Source organism: Schistocerca serialis, chromosome 3, assembly GCF_023864345.2.
Source record: "Schistocerca serialis cubense isolate TAMUIC-IGC-003099 chromosome 3, iqSchSeri2.2, whole genome shotgun sequence".
NCBI lineage: Eukaryota > Metazoa > Arthropoda > Insecta > Orthoptera > Acrididae > Schistocerca > Schistocerca serialis.
Genome location: NC_064640.1, coordinates 405,303,932 through 405,325,008, shown reverse-complemented (window position 1 = coordinate 405,325,008; position 21,077 = coordinate 405,303,932). Strand labels below are relative to the sequence as shown.

Below are 21,077 nucleotides of genomic sequence, written 5' to 3'. Positions count from 1 at the left end.
TTCTCATGGAATGATTGTGGAATTGAAAAAAGAAGTTCATCAGTTGAAGGAAGTGGTGAAAATTCTGATTTTGCATATCATAAAGATTCTATCATAGATTCTGTACCAGGATGTGCAGCTTCCAAGAGTTAAGAATATCATCTTCCATTTGGCCCATTAATGGTTGCAGGGGAATTGGCCTTCTAGCTACCTTCAGACTTGAGTCTTTCTTAAAGAGCCTGTAATGATTTTTAGCATTTTTATTACACCCTGTAGTAAATTGTGTGACATTGGGGGGGGGGGGGGAGGGGGAAATGCCTTGGGAGTCTTTTTTTGGGAGGGGGGGGAGGGGAGTGATGCAGTTGTGACTGTCCGATTGAGCACTAACACCAACAGCAGCTGTTTAGTTACAAGATGATGTAAAATTGAAAGTAATTAGGGTAGAGACAAGACATAATGTAAAGTGTGCAATGCAGTACAATATAAAGTGAATATAAAGACCTTCGAATCAAATAGAAATAAACACATTTTGCACTGGAAAGACGTACACATTAAATCACTAAAGTTTACAGGAAAAAAAATCAATGATGTTGCATAAGACAAATTATGTTTTCAGTACCACAATTTGGCAAATCAGAATTGATTTATACAGACGATATTTGTGAATGAATTGCTCACACACTTGTTTTCATTCCTAGAAACCTTTAATGACCACCGAGCAAGGTGGCGCAGTGGTTAGCACACTGGACTTGCATTCAGGAGGATGACGGTTCAGTCCCACGTCCGCCATCTGTGATTTCCCTAAATCGCTCTAGGCAAATGCTGGGATGGTTCCTTTGAAAGGGCATGGCAGACTTCCTTCCCCGTCCTTCTCTAATCTTCTAATCTGATGAGACCGATGACCTGTCAGTTTGGTCCCCCCCCCCCCCCCAAACAGCCCAACCCTTTAAGGACCAAGAAACGTGTTTGAGTCATAAAAGTAGCAGCAGATTCAGATCTGAGGAAACCATTATAATCTTCAAAATTCCACAGCTTCTTTTGCTTCTCTTCCTTCTGTGAATTAATAACTTCTCTCTGGATTCAGTGTGGAGTAGTGGTTAGTGTTGTTAACTGGTGTGCTGAAGGAGAAGTTACTTGAAGTTCCCTATGTTTGTAATGTTTGCATATTCTGGAATATTTGATATCTGTATAAATAGCAGCTCCCTCCATCCAAGAGGCAGTTCTGTAGTCTGTAAATTGGTATCTGTGATAAATGTGCTTTCAGTGCCTAATGTTGTAATTCATTGATGACCGTGCTTTCATATTTTGACTTGATTGTGGTTACGACTTGACAATGTTTGATGGAGTAACCGTGTACTTCAAAACATCTACATCACTGTGGCTCCAATTAAGCACCATAAGAGCTATTGCTTACTCGAATACAGGCTGTACATCAATCCTAACGTCTGTGTATTCAGGAGATAAATAGATTCTGAAACAGCAGGTGGTCAGCTACACGTCAGGCATCCATAATTATTTTCAGTAGAGGTCAGTCAGAACTCAATGAAATGGCTCAAAGGATTTGATGGAGTCACCAGATACAACAGGTGTGATGACATAAAGTGTTTGGCAATTGTGTGCTCTTACTTGCATGGCACAGCTCAGCAGTGATCTGAGAACAATGAAGAGAAACTCAATAAATACCAGGCCAAACTAAAGAAAACATTTGGTGACAATTGAGATCAAGTCCACTTTGTGGAAGAATGAGTGAAGAGCAGGAAATGGGCCGGGCACACTGGCTGCATTGTTCGAGGTTTGAGTTCTCCCTTGGGCATGGGTGTGTGTGTTGTTCTTAGCATACGCTATTTTAAGTAGTGTGTAAGTCTAGGGACTGATGAGCTTAGCAGTTTGGTCCCCGAGGAATTCACACACATTTGTGGGAAAATGGCACAGTCATATGTGGTCTGTTCAAAAAATTCTGGAACATTTGTTGTTTCGTGCGATTGGTGTGTTGGGGCGAAATGTGATTAACATCCCTGCACACATCTGTGTTTAATGTGTAACTGTCAGAAGTTTCAGTGTTGTGTATCTGTTAGTTATTGTTCAGTGCTGTATTGAGTAGAATGTTGTGTTGCACAGTTTGCAATTTTCAAGAGGGCAGAGTTAGAAGAGCAACATGTTTGCATTCAGCTGTGTGTGATACTCAAGAAAATTTTTACAGAGAGACACCAGATGATGCAGAAAGCCTATGGTGATGAGTGTTTAAACCGTACTCGGTGCTACAAATGGTTCAGATAGTGTAAAAGTGGTCAGACGGAAGTTAAAGATGATCCTCATTCAGGACACCCTTTGATGTCTACCGATGACTCTCCTGTCAGAATGTTAATCAGATTGTACCTGCCAATCAGAGACTACTGTCCGAGAGATTACATAAGAATGTAACATTTCAGTTGGATCATGTCATGAAATTGTGATGCAGCATCTTGGAATGCTTTGTATTGCTGCCAAGTTCATACCATGGCTTATGAGTGAAGATCAGAAAGACCTTCGCCTCATAATCTGTGAAGAGCTTTTGGACTAAACAAATGAGAATGAGATGTTTCTTAAGAGAATCATAGCTTGTGATGAATGTGGGTCTGTTTTTATGATATTGAGACCAAGGTTCAGTCTTCACAATGGATTGTGAATGGTTCTCAAATACCAAAGAAAGCTTGTCAGGTCAGGTCAGCTGTCAGAGCCATGCTGATAGTTTTCTGTGATTTTGAAAGATTAATTCATCATGAATTCGTACCACAGGGACAAACTGTTAATGGATGGTACTATCGGGACGTGTTGCGATGCCTGCAAGAAAATGTGATAAGAAAATGGCTGAAATGTGGCGTGCATCGTGATAACACATGCGCACATTCATCCCTGTTGGTGTATGACTATTGGGGGGGGGGGGGGCACTGTGCTACCTCATGTTTTGTACACTCTGGATCTGGCCCCTGCAGACCTTTTTTTTATTTTCAAAGTTGAAAATCCTGTTGAAAGGATGAAGATTTGCAATGATAGATGAGATAAAAGAAAACTTGCAGACAGTGCTTCACGTGATCAAGCAAGAGTTGTACCAAGACTGCTTCTGGAAGTGGAAATGGCATTGGGAGCAGTGTATCAATTGTGGAGGAGAGTATTTTGAAGGAGACCATGCATAATAGGTAAAAGGTAAGACAAAGTTCCACAATTTTTTGAACAGACCTTGTACATACAGAATGTTTTGGCCTTATGTCGCATTGGGAATCTAAATATGGCAGAACTGAAAAGATCTCGGATTTGGTGAAAGGAGTTCAGTTCTGGTATAGGAAGTCACAACAACAGAGGAGTTCAAGTGGTGCCAGCACCTTGAGGAAATGCAACAGAAAAGAGTCGTATGAAAGAGGTATGACTGACTGCCAAATGTGGTTTCTGTGGCAGTTATGGAAGACTATCAGTGACCTTGGCTCTCTCAGACGCCAGGCAGTAACGGCAGAGGTACAGCAGTTTGTGACAGCCAGAAATGTTGAACCAAGTACATCTACATCTCTATCCATATTCTGCAAGCCACTGTATGGTGCATGGCAGAGGGTGTCATGTACCACTACTGGTTATTTTCTTTCACGTAGCATTTGCAAATAGGCAAATTGAGTGAGGAAAAAAATGTCTATCTATAATCCTCCATACAAGCTCTAATTTCTGGCATCTTATCTTTGTGGTTCTTACGCAAATATATGTTGGTGGCAGTAGAATTGTTCTGCAGTTGGCCTAAATTTCCACATTAGTGCTTTGCTAAAATAGCGTTGTCTTCTCTCCAGGGATTCCCATTTGGGTTTGCAAACCACCTTAGTAATACTTGCATGCTACCAGTAATAAGTTTAGCTGAATTGTCTTCCTTTAATCCAACCTAGTGAGAATCCTAAACACTCAAACAGCACTACGGAATGGGTCACACTAGTGTTCTATACACCATCTCCTTTATGAATTAGCTACACTTTCCCAAAAATTCTCCCAATAGAATGAAGTTGAGCTTATGCCTTCCCATCTGCCAACCTGATGTGCTTGTTCCATTTCATATTGCTTTGCTATGTTACACCTAGATATTTAATCCATGTGACTGTCAGGTAGCACCCTATTATTGCTATATCTGAACATTACAGGATTGTTTTTCCTACTCATCTGCATTAACTTATATTTTTCTTCATTTAGTGCAATCTGCCATTCACACACATGAGATAGCAGCTATGAATGGTGGCCCCATCCATCAGGAGGTAATAGAGAATGTCAAACAACAGGTGTATCAATCTTTAGCATCAATCTTCACCACTAGTCAGATGTGCCATGAAGAATAAACTTGACTGACACAGAGTTATGCAGCAGCCGGCAAGTGATACCACAGCATCCAACCAATGCAGTTACAACCAACTCCTCCACCAAATGTAATGCCCTGCAAGTGAACATACATTTGGAGGGCAGAGTACAACATGCTGGTATGTTTATACTGAGGGTGCCCAGGATCTGTTGTACGGTGCTGCAGATAAAGAAGACACATGCTCAATGGCTATTACCCTACCAGACGACTGTCACAACAGTTCCATTCAAGCCAGTCAACGGCAGGCAGTTATACTTGATCTGTCTGAAGATGCCCATCGCTGTAACCTGGACGAGGTCACCCTTCAACATGTTGTATCCGTTTCCTGTCACTGTACAGAGGTACCAGCCTTTCACCTAGCTGCCAAATTCAGGAAAACTAAGCAAGTTGGCCACCAATGGAGGTGATGCTGCCACAGATGCAAATCCTCTGACGACGATAGTTAGCAAGATGACAGTAAATCTATTAACGTCGTCATTGACGGCCAACCTGTCTGAGTGCAAGAAGCTTCCTTTTCTACAATATCAAATACTTATTGTCAATAACTAAAGTATACAAGTTCTGGGACATGGAAACGATTGTGCTGAAAATCGCAAATGGGATGTCCATTCAGCAGACATGAAGATGTATTGCAAGAGTAACGATCAATGACAGAATGCAGCCCTTAGAATTTGTCATTTTAAAGGAATGTAATCATAATGTTATTCTTGGGTGGGACCTCTTACTGGAAAATCAGAGCTCCATTGACAAAGTTATTGAACTAACACATGTAACAAAGATTGCTTTTTGTGGTAGCTGTTGAAGACATTATTATCCTGCCGACATCAATAAGACAAGTTCTTCTCATTAACGTAGTTAAGCTATCAAGCTTTTGAAACTTCCTGGCAGACTAAAACTGTGTGCGAGACTGAGACTCGAACATAAGACTTTTACCTTTTGCAGGCAAGTGCTCTATTAACTGAGCTTCTGAAGCCCAGCTCACAACCCATTATCACTACTTTACTCTGCCGGTACCTCATCTCTTACATTCCAGACTTCGCAGAATTCCTTCTGCATAACTTGCAGGACTAGCACTCCAAATTACACACAAGAACTTCTGTGAAGTTTGGAATGTACAAGATGAGGCACTGGTGGAAGGGAAACAAACAGTGATGATGAGTTGCGAGTTGTACTCGTGTAGTTCAGATGGTAGAGCACTAGGTTCCAAATTCGAGTCTGTGTCTGGCACACAGTTGTAATCTGCCAGTAAGTTTCACATTAGCTCTCACTCTGATGCAGAGTGAAAAATTCATTCTGTGTAGATTTCACTAATTGTAAAAAGCTACTTGGACTCAAAAAATAAATCTACGTAGCAACAATGATCTTTAACATTACATTCAAGGAGAACTTTGGATCACTGATTGTCACAAGCAGCCACAACTCATCCTCAGAAGAATGTGTAGCAACAGCCAAACCAATCTGTAATTGGCAAATCAGTGCCATCATCAGAGACTCATGCTCTGCTGCTACTACTACAGACAATGCAGTGGAGGATGCTGCTACCAGACTGCCAATAGGATCTGGTCTAACTGAGAAACAATGTTGCCACATGTTAGCTGTTCTGCACCAATTGTCGGGTGCTTTTGTATTAGGAGTGGAGAAGAGACAGACCGAACGGCCCTTGGTAAAACATGGTACAACACTAGAGAACGTATACCAATTAGCCAGTGAATGTAGATGGTGTCCCCAGATGAATAGCTCTTAATTCAGGAGGAAGAGGAGAAGATTCTGCAAGATGATGACATTGAATCATCACAGTCTTTAGTCCTCTCCTGTGGTCCTTGTGGTGAAAGACAATGGCATGTTATGTTACTACGTCAACTGTACAGAATCACAAAAAAAAGTCTACCCATTGCTGCACATAGAGCATAGAGTGATTAGAGGCTTGAAAGTTGCTAAAATTTTGATAAGTTTATCTTAGGGTTTCTTTTCTATGCTGTTTCTTTGAACCTACGATGATCCATAATCCCCCAACTTACCGTTATTGCAAACATGAAATAATCTTACTGAGGTGTATCATAACATGCAGTCAAAACTATCTTGTTCCCGTAGCAAAACAGATTTAAAATTCATCATAAAGTTTCTCTCTTGCAATGCAAGTGTCCTTAAAGTTGAATTGACAACATACATTCAGAAATACTGTACCACTCACTAATTTGATTCTGAGGTAATGGAGGCTCCTGAGAGTGTATTTAGCATATTAATAGGAGAAACGTTCTGGCTGTGTTATGCAACTGGAATGAATGAGAACATTGGGTTTGTGTAACATCTGATTAATTTTTGAAGTTTGTATGTTAATAAAATATTATTGCCTAATACATAAAACAGCGACAGATATCATAAAGGTAAATTTGTCTTTTTTTCAGTCATTTGGTCAAATTTCACAAAATGAATAATGTTGATGGAGTAAAAAAAGCCTAGAGTATTTACAGTATTTGTTATTCAGTAAATTGTGTATTTTGGCTGAGATTCCAAAAAACAAGCTGCCACAATGGATGAATCAAATGATATTTTGGTTTGTGCATCTGAGTACATTAAAGGTGAGTTCAACATTATTTCTTTTGAGTGCCCATTGCTTAATTTATGCTTGACAACCTGTAGTTTTAGAAGGATCACAGAAAATATTCTATTAAAAATTAACATCACATATTGAAATGTATTATTGACTGACATTTGGATTTTCTGATTTAAATTTAAAGAAAGGAGTCAGTGCGAACTGCATAAAACCTCTGCAATACATGTGATTGGTCAAATTATTCGATACACTGATCAGCCAGAAATCATGACCACCTACCAAATAGCCAGTATGTACCTCTATGGCATAGATAACAGTGGCAAGGCATCATGACATGGAAACAGTTAGGCCTTTGTAGGTCACTGGAGGGAGTTGCCACCACATCTGCAGACACAAGTCACCCTATTGTTGTAAATTTTGGGGAGGAGGGCAATGAGCTCTGACACCACGTGCAGTCGCATCCCAGATGTGTTTTATCAGGTTCAGATCTGGTGTTCTGGGGGGCCAGCACATCTATTGGAACTCGTCACTGTGTTCCTTGAAATCACACTCATGGCCTTGTGACATGGCACATTATCTTGTTGAAAATACCACTGCTGTTGGGAAACATGATCGTCGTGAAGGAGTATGATGCTCCTTGGCCATCATGGTGCCTTGCTTAAGCTTTGCTGGACGCATGGATGCCCATGCGAATGTTTCTCAGAGCATAATGGAGCCATCGTCAGTTTGTCTCTGTCCCGCAGTACAGGTGTCAAGGAGCCGTACCCCTGCAAGACGATGGATTCGTGCCCTCCCATCGACATGATGAAGAAGGTATTAGGATTCATCAGACCTTGCAACCCTCTACCACTATGACAACATTCTGTGCCAGTGGTCATGTAACTATTTGAGGCATAGTTGCCGACGTGGTATTAACATTGGCACATGCATGGGTTGTGGCTGAGGAGGGCCATCGTTGGGAGTGCTCGGTGCACTTTGTGTTCAGACGCGCTTGTATTCTGCTCAGCATTAAAGTCTGATGTTAGTTCTGCCACAGTTCGCCACCTGTCCAGTTTTTCCAGTCTGCACAGCCTCAACATCTGTAATGAGGGGTGGCCGCCCAGAGCTGCGCGCGTGTGTGTGTGTGTGTGTGTGTGTGTGTGTGTGTGTGTGTGTGTGTGTCTGTCTGTCTCTGCGTGTGTGTGTGTGTGTGTGTGTGTGTGTGTGTGTGTGTGTGTGTGTCTCTCTGCGCGCGCGCGGCAGGTGATGCTGCTATCGCCTGGACGGATTTATATCGATAGCAGGTCGGTGGTCATAATGTTTTGGCTGATCAATGTACATTAAGTAAATGTGAAAAAAAGGATACAACAGACTACTAATTGGCCTGTACTATTGTAAAGCTTGATAAGGTAGGTACTTTCTTTGTGAGAACTGACAGTGTAATATTGTGAATTGTGAGATACTCCTTACGTGGTTCAAATGTGGTAATACCTACATTCAAAGGTGCGGTATGCCAAAAAGTGATCCATACTGTGAAAGTTGAGATTTTGCACTGAGGGGATAGGTTTTATAAGATTCCAGGAAAGATTCCACAGTTGGGTTGTTTCTGGGAGTTATTGACAATTTTAAAATGTTTTCATTCTACTTAGTCGTTTTGTGATATTAGAAATACACACCAAGTAGTTTATTAAAAATTTTGGTTAATAGGGTGTCTTGTAAAATTTCTAATAGGTATTAAGAAGTTTTCTGATCATGACTGTAGCTATAGTGCGATACACGCCATTAATAAATAGGAAATACACTACATTAGAGAATACAAATGAAGAATGTTTTTTTAAAGAGTATGTACAGTTAGACCTGGGGAAAGGGTTTTATCTGGTAGACACTTTAGATGTATTCAATTCCTTAGATATATTTTACACCATGAAATTTATATGTAGATTCACTGTGTCAAGTTTCATGTAGAGAAGGCTAGCTGTAATAGGAAATCAAAACTAGACTAAAACATTGCAATAAGATCCCGAACTGTTGTCAAGAATGAAATATGCATGTGATACCAAAATTATAAAAAACTCATTACACTAAAGCTGAATATATTTGCAGTATCTTTAAATGACAAAGATAGTGGCATTGGTGCAGCATTAGCTATAGTGCTGTAAAAATAGAAGACAGTTTTTATGTAAGGTGTTGGAGAAATTTTTCTTAACTGTAGCAGAAAGCATGGAGGTGGGGCCCCAAAAATGAAAAATTAAATCAAATATATTGTCAGAAATTCCGTAATTGGAACTGGAGGTGTCCACATGTGGAAAATGAGAAAGAGTTGATGGAAATGGACTATTAAAGACTTACAGAATTTCTCCATAATTCACTTGCTAATAATTCAATGATTCAACAGTTCTTGAATTAAGTGGATTTTTATTCTCACTGTTAGGGAAATGCAATTTGACATTGACAAATAAACACAGACTTAAGTAGAAAAGTCAGCTAGGTCTTGAAGTGAGATACAGCAGGCCACAATATGCATGAAGTTCAAAATTCCTTACGGTAACAATTAAATAATGGAAACAGGATGGAATAATGACAATATTATGAAAATGATAGATTACTACTCACCTTATATGACCACTGGCTCTAGCTGCTGAGGCTTTGTGTGTGTGTGTGTGTGTGTGTGTGTGTGTGTGTGTGTGTGTGTGTTTGTTTTTTGGCTGAAAGCTTACTTGTTTAACAGTATTTTTGTTGTGCTTATGTGAGTCAACATCTTTGCTATATGGTGAGTAGTAATCTATCCTTTTCATAACACTGCCAATCCCTTAACAATTTTTTGCTAGTTATTTCTTCTGTGCACAACTGGCTACTAGCCCTCATGTCGTGTTTCTTCTGGTTTACTTTCCCACTTAAAAAACTTTCTAAAACGCACCCACTGCTTTTAGTGCCTCATTTACTCATGTAATTCCCTCAACTTCACCTGATTTACTGTGACTGTGTTCCATTACCCTTGTTGAGCTTTTCATGATGGTTGTCTTGTAAATTATAATGCCACTGGAAAATATCCAAGTTTTTTCTTCTTCTTCTTCCCCATGATCTTCAGTTCCCTTTCCAAATTTCCCCTTGAGTTTCTTTATTGCTTGTTCATTGTACATATTGAATAAAAGAGGGAATAGGCTATAATTGCTGTCTCATTTCTGTATAAGCTGTTAGTAACCTTTCGACTTTGCTATCTTCAAAAGATTGAATATTGCCAAAAGCTTTTTCTAAATCTACAAATCATGTAAATGTGTGTGCCTTTCTTCAACTGATCTTCTAAGAGGCGTCGTAGGGTCAGTATTGCCTCATGGAACCCGAACCGATCTTCCTCAGGGTTGGCTTCTACCCCTTTTTCCATTCTTCTGTAAATAATTCTTGTTAGTAATTTGCAACCATGAATTACTAAACTGATGGTTTGGTAATATTTACATCCATCAGCACCTGCCTTCCTTCAGATTGGAATTTTTACGTTCTTCTTGAAGTTTGAGAGTATTTCACCTTTTTCATAAGTCTTGCATACTATGTGGAACTGTTTTATCTGGTACAATCTCTAAAGGATCTTAATAATTCAGAGAAAATGTTGTCTACTCTAGGTTCTTTGTATCAACTATGGTTTTTTAGTGCTTTTTAAAATTCTTCTTGTAGTATCAGATCCCCATCCCATCTTCATCTACTTCCTCTTCTCTTTGTATAATATTGTATTCATTTCCCTTATACAGCCCTGCTGCAACTTCCTTCCATCTTGCAGCCTTCTCTTCATTGCTTACTACTGGCTTGCCATCTGAGCTGCAATTATTTACACAGCTGTTTCTCTTTCCTCGAAAGATGTATTTAGTTTTCCTATAGGTGGCATTTATCTTGTCTGTAGTCCTTTCATCAGTTAAATTTAGTATCCAAAGAATTCTATGCATCCTTGTCTTCTTGCTCATTCAACCTTCTGCTGCTTTAACTATCGTTATGTCCCCTCTAAAAGCTACCTATTTGTCTTATGCTCTACTAATTTCTCTTGTTTAAATCTGCAATTGCCTACTGCCTGCTTTGAAACTTCAAAAACCTCTTGATTCTTTCAGTTGATCCAAGTCCAGTCTTCTAAATTTTCTACCACTCGACAAATTCTGCAGTTTTTATCTGCACTTCATAATCAGTAAATTGTGCTCAAAGTCCTTGGAAATGTTTTTTAGCTTAAAATCTGGCTTGAAAATATCTGTCTTACCGTTATATAATCTGTTTGAAACATTCCAGTGTCTACAGGTATCTCCAACATATACAAGCTTCTCTCATGATTCTTAAAACAAGTGTTAGCAATCATTAATTAGTGCTGAGTGCGAAATTCTACTAGGTGCCATCCTCTAGCATTTCTCTCTCCCAGTTCTTTTCCTATTGTCCATTTCCAGTCCCTCTTCACAATGAAATTTTAGTCTCTCTTAACTACCTGAATAATTTCTTTTATTTCATCATACATTGTTTCAAGCTTTTCATTGTCTTGGAGGTAATAGACATACACACTACCATGATGGGCGTTGACTTCATGTCTGTCTTGGATACTACAATGTTTTCACTGTGCCTTTTGTAGTAACAACTGCAGCCTTCCTATTTTGTTATTAATTCTTATGCCTAATCTTGCATTTGATTTTGTATTGACAACTCTGTATTGATCTGGCCAGAAGTCTTCTTCTTTCAGTCACTGTGCGTCATTAATTCCCACTATGTCTAACTTTGACCTACCTGTTTCCCTTTTTATATTCTTTACTCTCTCTGCCTGATTAATGAATCTTAACATTCCTCCCTTTCAGGTCATGAGTAGTCCACACCAGATCTGAATGAGAACTGTTTTACCTTTGGAGTGTTTTACCCAACAGGATGCTGTCATCATTAAGCAATACAGTAAAACTGCGGGCCCTTGGAAAATATAATGACTTTTGTTCCACATGTTTTCAGCCATTCAGAGTATGAACATAGCAAAACCATTCTGGCTAATTTTACAATGCCTTATCAGTCAATCATCCAGACTACCTCTTTCCACAGATAGCTCCCCATTGTGGTTGCAACTGCGGTATGGCAGTCTCTATTGTTGAGGCACACAAACCATCCCACCTTGTCTAGATCCATGATTCACGGGAGTGCTACATACTAAGAACACTTTAAAGTAGCGGATAAAAAGAAAACCAGATAAATGGAGACAAGTTAGATGTTAGGAAGATGTCACATACTAGAAAAGTCTGTGAAACGTGAGCGTCTTCCAGCATATTGAAGGTTCAGATAACTTCTATGAGAATGCAGCTGGATGATCTTCTCAATAATAGTGGTTGTTGAGGACATTACCTGGCTGCATTTTCATAAGTTATTTGTACAATAAAAGTTTCTTTAGGTAACTACCAGAAGGAGTTTTAAGAAAATTTTTTTTTTTTACCTGAGATATGTTTTCATTATAGGGGATCACAGTCATTCTCCCCCTCTTTGTCAGTCACAATTTTTTGCTATCTGCATAGCTAATGAAAATGTTTATGTTTAGTTGTGATTATATTTGTTCACAGATCGGTTATATTTTGTTACACTGCGTACTAATGTGAAGCCGAGGTCAACTGTGAACACTCATTATTTCAGTATAGATGAGGAGCTTGTATATGAAAACTTTTACGCTGATTTTGGGCCTCTGAATTTGGCTATGCTGTATAGATACTGCCAGAAAGTCAACAAGAAACTGAAAGTAAGTAGCCTGCAGCAGTACTAATTAAACATTTTATTTATATTTATTGAACTGAAGTTCAGTATACCCATCTCAAAATGTACTGTGTGTCGTCATGTGTTTTGATATTATGTAACAGTATGCAATTTGGAATTACTTTTGAGAACGTAACCTTTACAGACGTATTCACATTCACCCCATGAAAGTCTTTGAGGAATGAGGGAACAGTCACTGTAAAGAGACAGGGACAGAATTTGTGAACATTCCATTAACGTTCTGTCAGAAATGAGTTCTCCACAAACGCATGCTCTGTAATTCAGATACACAGGGGCCTTATTCACAGTCTTGATCATTATGTGACAAGTTAGTGGTAAAAGACTGTTTTGTGACAGTTTCTGTGGTGACACCAAAGGTTGAAATTTCTCTCACTTAGAAACTGTGTCTAATGGTGTGTGTGTGTGTGTGGGGGGGGGGGGGGGTGTGCGATAATACCACTCATCAGAATTCAAGGAGCTTGCGAGACTGAAGCTAATTCCAATTGACAAGACAGTTCTACTCTACCTAATTAGCTACTTGCATGTACCATTACAATCACTTTGCTGCTCTGTCACATGGGGGCTTAACAAAAATTGCCAGAATAGTTTTGGAACTCTTGGCAATAAGTTGCACGATTTCTCCAAGACACAAAATATACTAACCGCATGTTGCTACCAGACAGCCATGAGCGACAGTCTGTAAAAACACTGAGCTAGTACACAACTTGATAATCAGCATCGTCCAGCTTGATGACGCTTGCTTGAATGACAATGTGTGATGTCCCATGAGTTTAGTTCCATCAAACTATCTCAGTCTTAAGTCTGCATATATTGTCACCAGCAAAAATATTTTCCGAAGCACCAGTTAAAAGCACTACCTTTACGACTATACATATTCAGTCATAAGCAGTGTCAAATGAAACCATACAAAGTGTATGGTGTAATCAAGGTAAGTTGCCATCTGACAAGTCCTACCTCAGCCAAGCCCTGACAAGTTTTCTTACACATAATGACCTGTCACTCCTAATTATGAACAGGGGGACATGAGTGACACCAGACAAGCCACCTTACCGATAATTCCGATAATTTTCCTATCAAAATTGTAATGCCGTACATTGGTTCTTCCAGTGAAAAATCTTCTGAAACACCATCTGAAACAATTCTCCCATAACTCTTATTGTTATGTGTTTTTTGGATGGACTATTTTCTTTCCTTGGTTGTCCATTCCTTGCACTCGTCTACCTGCATGTTGCCAAGGGGTGTCTGCCCTCGGAAATTGCATCTAAATTTTAGTTTGTGCCTTTCATATTCTTAGGCCAGCTTCCTGAAAACTTTTTCTTGCCACACTGGAAAAACTGTCTTGATGATGTGGCGCCAGTGGGTCCTCTGTCACCCCAACGTGTAACAGTGGATGCCTCCAGCCCCTGCATTCTACCACAAATTATGATTCCTAAACTGGATTAAAATTGAAATAGCTTGTGATCCATAACTCCTGTCATCTTGGAGTTTCTCTTAAATAAATGAGCACATCCATACACCTTTTGTTCCAACCTCTTTTTACTGTTACTCAATTCTTATGCATACCTAAACAAGTAGATTGAGTTCCAAACTTACTACAGAAGAACATGAAGAGAAACATTGTTATATGTGAAGGCTATAATTTTGACAAGTGAAAAGAAATAAAAACAAGACAAGATTTGGAAGAATTGTTGATTAATAATAACATGGAGGTGAACATGTCTGTGCTTACAAGAATGACTTCGCAAAGTTGGTTAGTGTGTGTGTGTGTGTGTGTGTGTGTGTGTGTGTGTGTGTGTGTGTGTGTGTGTGTGTGTGTGTGTGTGTGTTAGTAGAGCTGTATGTGAGTCACATATAGTTCCAAAAGAAATGTCTTACCTAACATCAGAACTGAAGCAGGCAACCAAAAAAGTCAGGTTCCTCAGTGAGCAAAGTATGAATGTCTTTAGAACAATATTAAGTAGGGAGCTATTGACTGAAATTCTGTAGGCTCAAGGACAGTGGATTACAACTGAAATATTGGATTACTTTAAGAAACTACAATAACTGAGATGGATTGGCAAAGCTGAAAATTATAAAAAAATTACGTGAAAACTACAGGGAAAATAATGAGGGGGACAAAGGCAAGCACAGTTACCACCAACACCACCACCACCACCACCAACAACAACAACAACAACAACCAAAAAGTAAGATACTGGCTATTTGGAATGTAATCCATGCTGAAATAAAGGAAAAAAGTTGGATGAAACAGAGATCGGGTCAGTGAATGTAAACAACACAATGGTTACAAGTGGTAGAAAATAGCAGCAAACTCAATGATAATTACATAAATCTGATTGAGAACTTAAAACAGGATGTAAACAGTCCAAACAAGAATGGTCTAAAGATATCTATAAAATCAGACAGCACCGTGTTTTTGAAACCAGGCACAAAACGAAACTTAGAAAAACTATATGAAAACTAAAGACCAAGAAACCACTTGGTGCTGAAGTTTTGAGTAACATAATACTGGTAGTTAGTGAGTGTAGAATGACACCATTGCTGGACATAACAAACAGCTATTTCAGAGATGAAATTTTTCCAGAAAAAATGAAGTTAATCAGTGTGCTACAAGTGTAAGAGAAAGGGAACAAAGATAAACAAAGATGATCACACAGTTGCAGATCAGTTTCACTGATAACAGATTCCTCAGAAATCCTGGGAATGTTTAGATATAATAGAATACTTGTTTATCTAAACAGACACAATCTTGTTCTGCCACAGCATGGTTTCAGGAAGGGTAACTTTACAGAACCAGCAATTACCGCTCTGATAACATAATATGCAACTGTGAGATAAAAAAGGTCATATATCCAGTGTTTATAGCTCTTTTGAAAGTCTTTCCTAACATTGTCTGTGAAAAACCAATATGAAAGGTGAAAACTATGGTATTTATAGGGAAGCAGGAGCATGGGTGCAGTCACACTTAAGCAACAGGAAAAGTACGTTTTAGCTGAGAACACACATCAATCAGAAACCAGAGTGCTGCATGGGTTAGTAGTGGGACCGTTGCTGTTAATCTGTTTAAAAGTGATCAAGGTGGGGGGGGGGGGGGAGAGAGAGAGAGAGAGAGAGAGAGAGAGAGAGAGAGAGAGAGAGAGAGAAATCTTCCGTCACAGGACATGAAAGTGTTGAATGAAGACAGATATGAGGAATAGCTTCAGAGAAGTGCATATATCTGTGCACATGTCACAGGGCAGTTGCTTATGGAATCCACCTGGTTATAAACTTCAGAAAGACTATGTACACAGTGTTTATTAATAGATAAGTCTGAGCGTATTTAGAGGTGGATGAAACGATCTGGAAGGACATAGAATCTACAAGATTGTTAACTGTTACTTTGAACAGTAAGCTGAAACAGAATATTTATACTGTCTGTGAGAAACTCCGCCGTTCATTATGAAGCAGCTAGCACAGTATGCAGACAAACAGCTTCTGTGCAATTTATAGCAGAAACCCTTTGAACTATATATGTGGTATGGAGTGACAGTGTGGGGAAACTCAATTCAGAATGGATAACAGGTGCAAGTGTCCATGTCCTCAATACGTGGAAGAAGAACCTAATACAAAGCATACCCTAGCAACTGAAAATCTTTGAAAACTGGCCTTAGTGTTCATGTATCAGGTTAATAAGAAGTCTATCCGAGATCCCACAGGATGGTGTACATGACAATAACTTTCCAAGTACACTCAAAAACTATCTAGTGGAAAAGGAATACTACATTGTTACAAGATTACCTATTAAATTTGTAAATATTGATCTTTGTAATTAGTGTTAGAAAGTCTAATAAAATTGTTGCATTTTGGGAAATATGTGATACTGGTTAATTCTGCATGCATGAACGCCCCCCCCAACACACAAACACACACACACACACACACACACACACACACACACACTCTCTCTTGCCTATCTGTACGCTATTTGTGTTCTGTGAATAATGAAATTTCTTTTTATTCTTCAGTAGTTCAGCAGCGTTGCTTAATAACACGCTGTGAGATAGTACCTAGTGTTCATCGGTGTGATGTTTATGGTACAGGCAGACACTTGTTAGCACAACCAGTGTCACTACGTTGTGACAAACATTCATGGTCTGGTGATAAAATCCTGATTTGGTGTATATTCTTAGAGACAGCAATGTAATTAGATTGCTCTTCTCTGGTCAATTATGGCCTGGGGGTCCTCGGCTGGTACATATTTCTGGATTCAAAAAACTTTACCAACAGCCATATACACTCCTGGAAATGGAAAAAAGAACACATTGACACCGGTGTGTCAGACCCACCATACTTGCTCCGGACACTGCGAGAGGGCTGTACAAGCAATGATCACACGCACGGCACAGCGGACACACCAGGAACCGCGCTGTTGGCCGTCGAATGGCGCTAGCTGCGCAGCATTTGTGCACCGCCGCCGTCAGTGTCAGCCAGTTTGCCGTGGCGTACGGAGCTCCATCGCAGTCTTTAACACTGGTAGCATGCCGCGACAGCGTGGACGTGAACCGTATGTGCAGTTGACGGACTTTGAGCGAGGGCGTATAGTGGGCATGCGGGAGGCCGGGTGGACGTACCGCCGAATTGCTCAACACGTGGGGCGTGCGGTCTCCACAGTACATCGATGTTGTCGCCAGTGGTCGGCGGAAGGTGCACGTGCCCGTCGACCTGGGACCGGACCGCAGCGACGCACGGATGCACGCCGAGACCGTAGGATCCTACGCAGTGCCGTAGGGGACCGCACCGCCACTTCCCAGCAAATTAGGGACACTGTTGCTCCTGGGGTATCGGCGAGGACCATTTGCAACCGTCTCCATGAAGCTGGGCTACGGTCCCGCACACCGTTAGGCCGTCTTCCGCTCACGCCCCAACATCGTGCAGCCCGCCTCCAGTGGTGTCGCGACAGGCGTGAATGGAGGGACGAATGGAGACGTGTCGTCTTCAGCGATGAGAGTCGCTTCTGCCTTGGTGCCAATGATGGTCGTATGCGTGTTTGGCGCCGTGCAGGTGAGCGCCACAATCAGGACTGCATACGACCGAGGCACACAGGGCCAACACCCGGCATCATGGTGTGGGGAGCGATCTCCTACACTGGCCGTACACCACTGGTGATCGTCGAGGGGACACTGAATAGTGCACGGTACATCCAAACCGTCATCGAACCCATCGTTCTACCATTCCTAGACCGGCAAGGGAACTTGCTGTTCCAACAGGACAATGCACATCCGCATGTATCCCGTGCCACCCAACGTGCTCTAGAAGGTGTAAGTCAATTACCCTGGCCATCAAGATCTCCGGATCTGTCCCCCATTGAGCATGTTTGGGACTGGATGAAGCATCGTCTCACGCGGTCTGCACGTCCAGCACGAACGCTGGTCCAACTGAGGCACCAGGTGGAAATGGCATGGCAAGCCGTTCCACAGGACTACATCCAGCATCTCTACGATCGTCTCCGTGGGAGAATAGCAGCCTGCATTGCTGCGAAAGGTGGATATACACTGTACTAGTGCCGACATTGTGCATGCTCTGTTGCCTGTGTCTATGTGCCTGTGGTTCTGTCAGTGTGATCATGTGATGTATCTGACCCCAGGAATGTGTCAATAAAGTTTCCCCTTCCTGGGACAATGAATTCACGGTGTTCTTATTTCAATTTCCAGGAGTGTATTTTGGTTTATTTTATTTTATATCTCGAATGCTACCAGTTTCGGCAACTCAATAATTCCATCTTCAGGCCCCATGTACTATTATCATATTAACAATCTTATTGAATGGTGCCGAGAACTCAGTCAGTGTCACCCGTTCGCAGGAATCAGTTGCATAACAATCGGGTTTACGATTCCAGTTTTATGGCACCATGTGATAAGATTGTCAATACAATAATAGCATATGGGACCTGAAGATGGCAATATTGAGTTGCTGAAACTGGTAGCATGTGAGATATAAAATAAAATAAACCAAAACATACGGCTGTAGGTAAAATTTTTTGAATCAAGAAATTTTATGTATCCTTGTTGTTTGAAAGTAGTAGTAGTAGTAGTAGTCAGAATTTCATGTTCATTCTGTTGACTTTCTACTATATTATAACATCAGACTAAATTTGCAAGCAAATGCTTTTAGAGGTGAAAACTTCTTCACAGAATCATCATACTTGTGTGTGTGTGTGTGTGTGTGTGTGTGTGTGTGTGGGGGGGGGGGGGGGGAAGGGGGGGTCGAGGGGCATGTGGTGTGTACCACTCTCCAGCCCGTTTCTAGTTTTCGTGACCGGTGTTGCTACTTCTCAGTCAAGTAGCTCCTCAATTGGCCTCACAAGGGCTGAGTGCACCCCACTTGCCAATAGCACTTGGCAGACATGGTTGGTGATCCATCCAAATGCTAACCAAGCCCGATAATGCTTTGGTGATCTGATGGGAACCAGTTTTACCACTGTGGCAAGGCTGTTGGCCACTTGGGGCACCCAGCCATATGGAAATCCTTTGCACTTAGCAAACTAGTCCATTCTTCAATCTTGTAGTACACCTACTTGGGATTGTGGTGTTTCAGTGGCCATCCAGCTGTATGGAAATCCTGTGCACTCAGCAAAATAATCCATTCTTCTACCTTGTACCACATCTACTTGGGATTGTGGGAGTTCTAGATTGCAGAGTGTTTCGAAAAAGTAGCATTTTTGGTGTGGGTTGGGTAAGGCATGAGCCACTTATGTTAGGGTAGTTTCTACGTTGTAATTGGCACAGTGGGAAGAGTACAGTCACAGGGTAGGTTACCTCTGCAGTTCCTTTTTACTTCTTTATTTTCACTTTGTGTTATTAAACACTGCAATTGATCATAAATAATGCTCAATATATTGTATTTATTAATATTGTCATAAATTTTTAATTGCCAGTAAATTTCCAAGAAAGAATTCTACTTAAAGCGATTGATTGTGTGTGTGTGTGTGTGTGTGTGTGTGTGTGTGTGTGTGTGTTTGTGTTTTTCTAAGAGAGGAAGACAGATATTAAACACAGTTGAGTATACATCGATAAGCCAAAACATTATAACCACTGCCCTCCCTGACATTGGTTGCCACCTTGTGGTGTTGTGGGCACGTGACACAGTAACAAAAGTATGTAAGCCTAACAGACACAGTATCACTGTGATTAGTGACTTTGAAAAAAGGCAGATTATTATTACACAGAGCTTATGAATGAGTATCTCGAAAACAGTGAAGCTGGTTGAACGTTCACATGCTACTCTTGTGACCACTACAGAAAGGGGTAGAAAGGCAGTGAAACTACCAACAGGCACTAAATGATCGAGCATACATGACTCTTCATGGAATGTGGGTGTTGGACACTTGTCTGCTCTGTAAAGTAGATAGAGGGTGATCTGTGGCATCTCCATAAAAAGAGCACAATGCTGATGCGTGCACAAGTGTTTCGGAGCACACTGTTCATTGTAAATTTTTGAACATAGAGTTCCTCAGCAGACCACCTCTCTCTGTTCTTATGTCGACCCAACAACATCATCAGTAAAGATAATAGTGGACCAGGGACCATCGTGATTTGACTATTGATCAATGGAAACATGTCGACTCTTTGGGTGAATTACATTTTTGCTACACTAGGTCACTGGTCGTCTCCACAAATGCTGTCGTTGAGGTGAACCATTCGAAACATGCAGCGTGTCATGGATGCAGGCTGGTGAGAGCAGTATTGTGCTATGGAAGGCATTCTCTTGTGTTTGTATGGGACTTGTGGTAGTAGTCGAAGATACACTAATAGCTGAGAACCGCCTGCACCCCTTCATGCTTGATGTCTTCCTCAATGCGACGTCACATTGTCCATGTCTTGGAACCAGAACCGTGCTACAGTGGTTTGAAGAGCATTCCAGTCAACTTAGGTTTCATCTGGTGTAAATGATGTAAATCGTATGGAACCCATCTGGGTCGCTATCGGGTGCCATCACTGCGTACGCAAGTCAACGTCTCCTTATTTATGTGAATTACGTAACTTGTGCATAGACATCTAATGCCACATTTTTCCACAAACCTACCAACAAACTGTCGGAATCTTATATGCAGAATCAGTGATGTATTTCATTCCAAAGGTGGACAAACTAGCTATTAAGTAGGTGGTCATAATGTAATGGCTCATCATTATAAGCCCCAGTAGCAAAGCACACAATTCCCATTCTTTGTAACCAAAATGTTGAGCAGTGTTATTTATTGCTTTTTCCTGATTAGTGATTGTTTATCATGTGAGTAGAGGCAGCCATGGCTATTGTCAGTTCAGATTAGTCTTCTGGGTGTGTGACTGTCATGTTATGACATTCTGACATTTCAGGCACAATGTCAAAGCTGACCTATGTACAATGTGAATGGGCACAGAATGTTGGTTAAAACTCAATCCATACAAAGTCCAAGTAGTA

The 21,077-nt window shown here is 40.7% G+C and overlaps 1 protein-coding gene across 3 annotated transcripts in view; it reads left to right on the top strand.

Annotated features, from left to right (window-relative positions):
• Positions 1 to 21,077, top strand: part of LOC126470261 (dual specificity protein phosphatase CDC14AB-like) — a 242,951-nt gene that overhangs the window by 17,467 nt on the left and 204,407 nt on the right. For all 3 annotated transcript variants that reach the window (XM_050097992.1, XM_050097993.1, XM_050097991.1), the window contains exons 3-4: positions 6,748 to 6,921; positions 12,434 to 12,606. In XM_050097992.1, the coding sequence (XP_049953949.1) occupies positions 6,873 to 6,921; positions 12,434 to 12,606 (222 nt within the window). In that variant the 5' untranslated portion in view covers positions 6,748 to 6,872. The remainder of the gene's footprint in view (positions 1 to 6,747; positions 6,922 to 12,433; positions 12,607 to 21,077) is intronic.